This window comes from Myotis yumanensis, unplaced genomic scaffold (assembly GCF_028538775.1).
Source record: "Myotis yumanensis isolate MYYU_CA2020_CCGP unplaced genomic scaffold, mMyoYum1.0.hap1 SCAF_8, whole genome shotgun sequence".
Taxonomy (NCBI): domain Eukaryota; kingdom Metazoa; phylum Chordata; class Mammalia; order Chiroptera; family Vespertilionidae; genus Myotis; species Myotis yumanensis.
Window position 1 is genome coordinate 47,487,934 of NW_027223759.1, and position 8,663 is coordinate 47,496,596.

The following is an 8,663-nucleotide window of genomic DNA, read 5'->3' on the forward strand; positions in this document are numbered from 1 at the left end:
ATTAGCTTTTTGCTTAGAAATCATCCAATTACTAAAATCAAGTTCAGTTACCTTTTAAAAAGAAAGCTATTAAGTGTGTTTTGTAAAAGCAACAACATATACTCTATAAATACACCTAGAAATGGACCAATAATTACTTCGAGTTTTAGAGGTTTTGTTATTCTCAACTAATATCTTGTAAAATGCACTGATTCAACTGTCATGTTTTCATAAATATTTATGGGTTACTTAATATGTCATCATCTAAAATAAATCATGTATTGATATCCTTGAAATGAGTTAGATGAAACACTATGGTAGATCACAGGTCACTAAGATATGTAGCAAAATCTGACTCAAAATGTACTTGATTGAAATAACAGAGGTATCAACTTAAAGTCCAGAATTACTAGGTCCAATAAGAAAAAACCTTACTAAGAAATTCTTAGTATAACATAGTATTCCCTCGATAACAATTTTGTAAAGTAAACCCATAGATTTTTATCATAGTTCAGTATATATAGAGGTTGACACAGCTAATGGATACTATAAGCATTTAATAGTTTTCCTGGTTGGAGCATGACCATGAGGAAGGCACTTGATTTCCCCAGTCTTGAAAAATTGACCTTTCTAGAGAAAGTATAAAGATGTCATAGTAAAGAGATAAGCCTTTTGGAGGTAAATAATGTTCTAAGCAGAGAATCTTCAATAGCATTTATTGACATATTAGAAATCACTTTTGTAAAACAGAGACCAGGAGTTCTGCAGAAGTTCAAATCCACAGTAACCTGGCCTGTTTCCTTTCACCTGCATACATATCCATATCCAGAACCATTGCTGACCCCTCAAGACCCCGTATGCATGGTTTAAGTCAAACAAGATGTGGCATTTTAATGTTATTTTTTGAAAAACAGCTGATTTACATAGTAATTATCAGAGAATCGACACGAAATCTTACAAATTATTACCTCTTGAAAACGAACAAACAAAACATAGTGTAATGGGAATATTTGCCCGAAGACTTGGGTTCTAATTCCCGTTCTTACAGCAGTGTGACAACAGTGAGTTATGTTAACTAAATGAGACTTCAATACCTTATCTGAAAACTGAGGGGGTTAGAGTTGACTGCCACGAAAATGCCCACAAGAGCCCGAAGCATCTGAAGATGATCAAGCGACCTGATACTGGGGCTCCTGTTGGGATGCTGAAGACTGAGAAGTGAATAGTGCCTGCCTCCTGGGACCACAGAGCACTAACTCTGCACAACTCTAGTCAATCTTCTTTTCACTTGGTGTCATTAGCACATGAATACAGTAGGGAATCAGAGCAACCACAGTCAGTGGGATGGACGCACTTTTACAGAAAGACAGCACATAAAATAAATGCTCTGTGTGAGTGGGGATCTTGATGAAATGGTAGAGCTGTAGTATGGTCAAAGAGGCCACGACACAGAGCAGCCGGAAGCTCAGCTTGTAGCCATTTTCCCCTCGGCAGCTCCTGAGGAACATCTCTGAGTTGATTGCAAAGCCCAAGCCAAAGAGGACCCCAAGGTTTCTCACGAGTCCGGCAAAAGGCGTAGTGTCAATGTGGATCCAGTCGGGGTTGGCACACCACTTCTTGGCTATGGGCACAGACCACAGCAGGTCAATGTCAAGCAGTCTGAGAAGCAGGTAAAAGCCAAGTGAAAACAGGAAGAGGAAAAGGTTGGTCTTCAGGTATGTGCTCAGGCTGGCCGTTTGGATGCCTGGAGTGTGTTCAAAGGCCTCTGCCACAAGCATGCCTGGGGATTAGAAAGAGACACTGAAGGCAACTATGTGCCCTTGAGCACCTGGGGAATCATTCCTCCCCGCATTGAAGAATTTAGCTGCTGCCCAGCTGGTGTGACTCGGTGGTTGAGCATCAGCCTTTGAACCAGGAGGTCACAGTTCAATTCCTGGTCAGGGCAGGTGCCCAGGTTGCGGGCTCCATCCTGGGTGTGGAGCATGCAGGAGGCAGATGATCAATGATTCCCTCTCATTATTGATGTTTCTATCTCTCACTCCCTCTCCCTTCCTCTCTGAAATCAATAAAAATATGTTAACAAAAAAAGAATTTAGCTGTAGTTTTCAATGTAAAGGGCTTTAGACACCTAGGTTCTATCCATTTTCCAAAGCCTTTCTTAAAGCAGTAACAGACACTTGCCCCATGGTCTTTTCGCCATCCATAGTAGTACAGGGGGATCTCTCAGGAATCCACGGCACTGAGTGACAACCCACTTTATAGGCAGAACACTGCTCTAGGTGCTTGCAATTAATATTTCAATTGCCATAGCCAATTAACTTAGCCTTTGAAAAGCATGTGGACTAAATGGCAGAAACTCAATCATGGTGAATGCCGCTTCAAGAATACAAAGCAGCAGCTAAATCAAGTTCATAGGTATGTAATCATCATTTCAGGTGTTTTCAGAGAGAGAACGGCATGGTGTGCAGGTTGGAAGCCCATTATTAAGTCCCCAAACCAAGACACAAGCAGGCTGTCTGAAGTGGTGGTCTGGAAGTTGGACTTAACTCTAGTCACCTTTCAGAGAAGCCCATCTCACTAAGAGGTTAACGTTTATACTGTTAAGTGAGACTGCCATTGTGCACAAGGATTTGAGAGGTGTGTTGAATCACTTAAGCTCCCAGGGTAGCATTAAGCATCAGTCGCTTAACAGAATTACCTAGAATGGGGAACTGATCGCCAGAAAGAATCTGAGAACATAAAACAAATGACACTAAAGCTTTCAAATGACACAACCAGAGGTAAGGGATCATATTTACCACCAATTACTCCGAGGATAACTTGATGAGGAAAATGCGTTGCTATGAATACTCTGGAGATGCAGACACTGATTTGAATCAACCAAAAAATACTCCAAAAAAATGACCAGGTCAGTCTACGATGGAAGAATAGATACAAGTGTAAGAAGCAAAGAAATTTGATCGCTTATAAAATTAGGGGCTGTATGACACCAGATGACCTTTCTCAGAAGTATCATCTGATATAACATCATGATTCTAGAGTCTTGTTTTTCCCAAAATGTTGTTTCCATGTGTTTCATAGGATTTGAAACGCTTTAACAGAGGTTTTTGCATTTATCAATGCATTTATAGTGCTATATTGTGAGATTTTAATAAATGTTATAAAAGGAAGCCAATTTGACATCCTAATAATTATTTTAATGGAGTGGGATAATTCAAGTTAGGAGAATTGCTAATATCAGAATGATCAAGAATGAATTATAGATATATGTCTACTCCTTAGCATATGTGCTTCCTCTTTACTCTCAACCTTTCTTTGCTTGAAGAAAACTCACTGGAAAGACGTCTGCCACTCTGATGAAAAGCACATCCACATTTTATCAAGGGCAAGTTTTCAGTGGGTTTAATTTCAGACTCTCAAAGAAGTCCTGATTCCTTGGTTTTTGAGATACAGAAAATAAGAAACAAGGGAATTGACCTATAGGCTATATAGTTTGTGTTAGAAACAACAAGGTAGGCCCTGGCTGGGTATTTCAGTTGGTTAGAGTGTCATCCCAATACTCCAAGGTTGTGGTTCAATCCCTAGTCAGGGCACATACAAGAATCATAATGAATGCATACATAACTGAAACAACAAATCGATGTTTCTCTCTCTCTCTCTCTCTCTCTCTCTCTCTCTCAAATCAATAAATATAAAATAAAAAGAAACAAGGTACAAAAACTTATAAAAATATTAAAATCCAAGCAATGTTCATTATTTTAATAAAAAAAGAATTAGCAATATTGAATTCTAAGAATTTTGGGGCTTCTCAATGATTTTTTACTGATAATCAGACCAAATTTTGGTTATTGAAAGACTAGGAATAGAGGGAAATGAGTCTTCCAAAGAGGAAGTAAGCAGGAGGTATTCATATGAAAGAATAATAAATAAGGATTTGGTAATATTAAGGTAAGGAGTAGGCACTAAATAAATTTTGATGGATGAAGGAGTGTTGCAGTTATAAAAATTGAAAAAGAGTTATGGGAGTTAAAAAAAACAACACAAGCAAATATTTTCCAGGTTTGGAAATTGGAGGAAGAAATAAGCTATAAGAAGGTGAGCCTTTTTTAGATTTCTACTTTGAGAAATAGTCTATGGTTAGGAAATGCTAATTTCTTTAAATTAAACAACTCTCTACTGTTGTTTTGGCTAATGGATACATTAAGGCATGCAGGTCACAGTCTCATTAGAATAAACTTTAAATATGCTCAAATTACTTTAGCTATTTCTTTCTTATATTACCCAATACTACTCTAAAAAGTGGATGGCTCTTGGAAATTTTTTATTTTAGAAGAACTTTTATATATGGTATATGTTATCATATTTTAAAAACCAATTAACAGACAAATTTTATCTCTGATAGCCTAATAATTTATGATTAAAGTGGTGCTCCAAATTGTTATAATGATAAATTATTTCAGATAAGAAGAGAAGAAAACAGCTTAATTCCTACAAAAATTTTGAGTAATCTTACATTAAAGTTCTAGGCCTTTTTAAACATTACAAATCTACTAACATGAAATCTACTAACATTCAAATTTAAGTTTGCCTCTATAATGTTTTTAGTCACAAAGGTTGCAAAGTCTTTAAAGCTAGAATTTGTTATTGCTGTCAAAGAACATTGGCTTGTCAAAGAAAGAAGTATAATTATACTAAATTAACTGATGCATTCAAGGGGAATGATGATTCTCAAAGTTTCTAGTTAATCTTAAAGCAAGAGAATGTACATGCAAAATCATTCCTTACATAATTTTAGATGACTTACTTATGAGCTACCAGAGTGATTATTATATTAGAGAAACCCAAAGCATATTTAGCAAATCATTAATCAATTAAATATTTCCAACCCTATTATGTGGCAAAGCTGTGAACTAATTAGGACATTATCTTAAAGCACAATATTAATTTTCTATTCATTTGCTATTTTGGGTTGTGATAAAATAGAATAAGCACATTTCAACCACTAAAAATATACTAAAATGGATTTTTAAGAAGACATTCCATATTCAAAACTGTTACATTCCCATGCTACAGAAACTGGAGCAAAGCTGACCTGTGCAGAGTGGTAGATGACTTATCCATCCAACTGACAGTGTTGCTCAGTGCAGCTGTTACCATGACATACCAGACACAAGATGAGCCCATTGCATGACCAGATGGACTTCCTGCAAAAGCAAAGCTGTTGGTCCATTTGAAAGGGAGTTAACAGAGTATCAGTATCAGAAATGGATGGTAGAATGGCATATTAGCCATGAAAATTACAAATAACTCAGAAAGAATCTACAGGGCACAGGCTCTATGTAATATTTAAATATAGGTAGAAATAAAGAAAATTGAGCCAAATTGAGCCTCAAAATACTACTTCAAACATTTTCCCCAGATTTTTCAAGTTCATCAAATTCCAGAAATTAAAATGTTCAAGGCTAATTAAGAACTCAAGGTGTTGCACCAAAATCTGCCATATCTCTACTCATTGTTCATATCTAATTGTTTTTAATTGATGATAAAAATAAAGTACCTGTATTGGATCTTAAATCAGTTTATGTTCCCTGGGTTGGAAAGTCAAGCATCTAAAGGGTATCATTGCTGTCTGATTTAGCAATTGACTGCTGTGCACTAGCAGCTATTTCTATGTCTATCCTGTGGCCAGCAGCTCCATGGAAGTCTTTGTTATAAAATGGAAGAGAAGCTGTAAAGAGAGCATCGGTTTTGGCAGAAGAAGCCTGAAGACTTTCTACTCCTATAATGTCTTTCCCATGAATCTTGATATTTTTAAAAAATCACTTTACTTTGATATTCTCCCTGAGTCTTAACCAGTGGAGATTCATTCAGGTTAAACACCAGTCTCTTCTTTAAAAAACACTGAATTAAACAAAGACCAATCTATTTCTTGTAGATCTATTTATTTCAAATCTATTTCTTATGCAGGAATTTTCAGAGCCTTTATATCCTTAGAGTTGTAGATCTCGAAGGAGTGACCATAGGATGCAATATATCTTTCTTTCTTCTCCCCACCCCCTCACCCCAGAAAATATCCCACATGCTGGGAAGTGCTAGGATAAAACAAAGTAGCATTTCAATTATGTCAAAGGTTATTCATCCATCCATCCATCCATCCATCCATCCATCCATCCCACACTGGTTTCACAAAGATAAAATACACACCATCCCCATCATGATTGAACACAGTCTACTGAGGGAGCCAGATATATAAAGAATTAATTATAGTAATATAACAGAACTTACACATTCACTATATTCAGGGTTGGTTTCAATGGATGTCAATATTAATTTTCTGATATATGCCAAACTATAGTGAGGTATAATATAACACAGTCTTATAAGTTAAACCAGTAACATGTAATTTCCTTTTATATATTTCAAAAAACCTTTTTATAGTCCTAAACTCAACTTCTCTGGTAAAGATTTTACATGCATACAGAGTCTTATTTATAATAAAAAAGGAAGTGGCCCAGAAAGTCTACTTACATACCAAATATACAAGAAAAAGAGAAATTTTAAAGAAAGCATTCTAAGATCAGAGATATCTTAACTGGCAATAGTAATACTGGGAAGTCCTTACCTTTCTTACAGAAAACTTGTCTATTCTTTCCTCATTCATGGGATTTTCAGTATACCTATAGTAACTTTGAAAGTTACTCAGTAGTAGATAAATCAATATTTCTAGAATTTTAATATAGTTCTTCGGTAATTTGTTCTAGCTTTTTTGTTTGTTTTAGTATTATTCCATTCTTCCAAAAAATAAATTCCAAATATAAAATTATTTAAGGAGTATTCTCCAAGCTTACAATGAAATTTGATTGTTCATAAAACTTCCTTTCTCATTAGCAATTTTTCTGCTTATGAACTTTTAGCATCCTCCCTCATGATATTTTCTTTAATTCCCTATATGATATCATACACTTATTAGATGATCATCATACATAATGACTCTGTTGGAATATCTTTAGTAACTTGAGGTTGCTATAATTGCTTACCTGGACCTGTTTCACAGGTAGTGGGAAACTGTTCAAGGCATGGACTTGAGCGATTTGGATAAATCTGAGTTTCTTGGATCCACCAGTAAGGCCGATGACCAAATAATATCCTGTATTTGAAGAAATATAAATATGAATATATTTAAATACACAACAGGTACTTAATTGGAAACATCCTATTTTCTCCTACAAAAATATTCAATCAGAGGGTTGATGAGGAAAGCTCATGATTAAGAATCTTTGAAAGAACGTGGGTTCTGGTCTATCTCCCATTATAGAGGATGACACAGTTTTCAATATAAGCAGGGACATTTTTTCCTTTCAGGGGAAGTCCTGCAGGCGCTTGGGGTACTTAGATTGGGAATATCAAAGTGGTCCCTGGAATCACCAGTCTGTTCAGGACGGGTGCTGCTCATGTAACTAACTTCTTGGCTAATCACAGCATATGTGTTACAGGGCTTTGGCATTTACTTATAAATCAGTATACATTAGTATATACATGTACATTTGTATGTACATATACATTTCTATGGCTTTTGTAAGTTCTATTTATGAGTCTGTGTTTCAAGTTAACTGGTATGTTTAAGAGTTTTCCAAGTAAAACTACACACATCTAAAATGTGACCATTAAGCCAAAGCTACAACGTTAAGAATACACTTTAGGAAAAAAACGAAACAAAACAGAAGGCTTACCATTTAAAAATGAGATTGAACCAATCCCCAATGACTGCTACCCATATCATCTTAGTTCCAACTGTCTGATTGAGTTGAAACCAAAGTGGAAAATAAATAGAAAAGATATTCCGGGGATCTCCAACATTGGACATAAAATTTAGAAAATTGTAGTAAGCTCGGTAGTCCTTCTGCAAATGCTGAATAATAAGTACTCCATTCCTATGAAGGAAATCCATCCTGAAAGAGAGGCAATTCTAAACAGCAATTGGAGCTGCAGTGCTCTGAGTGCCACCATTTTTATACAGTACCCCAGTGGCGTGTCTAGCCATTACTGCAACATGTGACTGACCATCTGTGGAAAGGGCACGTCGGCCCTTGTCTGCTGAAAAGCTCATCTGTTTATAAGTTTAATTGGAGCCAAAGAGGTGAAGTACATGCTGATCTGTGACAAGTCAAGGGGAAATTTGGGTAGAGATACAATGAATTTCTTATGCAACCTCCCTTTTGTGTGAACAGTTGGATTGTGTTTGCTTGAAATTTTTTGCACAGTTCATTTCCTTCGAGGGCAGAGACATTAGCAATTTCTATGCTTGGCTAGAAGACTATGCAGATAATTACTGCATGTCAAATAGCCCTTAAAGCCATGCATTTTAATTTAAAATAGAATGTGGCTCTTTGACTATTTTATTGGGTGTTAGAAGAAAACAAATGAGTAAATATCTGGGCATGAAACATTTATGTGATATGACAGATTATTTTCTTATTGCAGACTTAAATGAAAATTTTTTTATTTTTCTTTATTAGCAAAGAGAATGCTATGATATATATCCAACAGCGAAGGAAATACATGGAATGTATGAAACCTAGAAGGAAATGTGTTGCTTTTTAATTATGAGGCAAGAAAGCAGAGTTGGAGGTCACTTTGCTAAGAGAACTGTGTTAGGGTTGAGTCATTATTGACTAGAGAATACA

General features: G+C 35.9%; 1 protein-coding gene across 2 annotated transcripts; it reads right to left on the reverse strand.

Annotated features, from left to right (window-relative positions):
• Positions 1–721: 721 nt before the first annotated feature.
• On the reverse strand, positions 722–7,939 carry G6PC2 (glucose-6-phosphatase catalytic subunit 2). 2 transcript variants are annotated; one of them, XM_070423432.1, is made up of 5 exons: positions 7,710–7,939; positions 7,017–7,126; positions 5,072–5,183; positions 2,778–2,893; positions 722–1,759 (listed from the first exon to the last, which is right to left on the reverse strand). In XM_070423432.1, exons 1-5 carry the CDS (start codon positions 7,925–7,927, stop codon positions 1,248–1,250), a joined length of 1,068 nt encoding a protein of 355 aa, XP_070279533.1. In that variant the 5' UTR covers positions 7,928–7,939; the 3' UTR covers positions 722–1,247. The 2 variants fall into 2 exon arrangements, with proteins under 2 accessions (XP_070279533.1, XP_070279534.1); XM_070423433.1 differs by lacking the exon at positions 2,778–2,893 and having other exon boundaries at positions 1,735–1,759.
• Between the last annotated feature and the right edge of the window lie 724 nt (positions 7,940–8,663).

Excerpts from the sequence above, each read along its gene's own strand:
- G6PC2 (XM_070423432.1), bottom strand. The coding sequence starts at position 7,927 with ATGGATTTCCTTCATAGGAATGGAGTACTTATTATTCAGCATTTGCAG. Across the intron at positions 7,127-7,709 it reads TTCAATCTCATTTTTAAATG|GATATTATTTGGTCATCGGC; the intron begins GTAAGCCTTCTG and ends CTTCAAATACAG. Across the intron at positions 1,760-2,777 it reads TATCCTCGGAGTAATTGGTG|GCATGCTTGTGGCAGAGGCC; the intron begins GTAAATATGATC and ends TCTAATCCCCAG.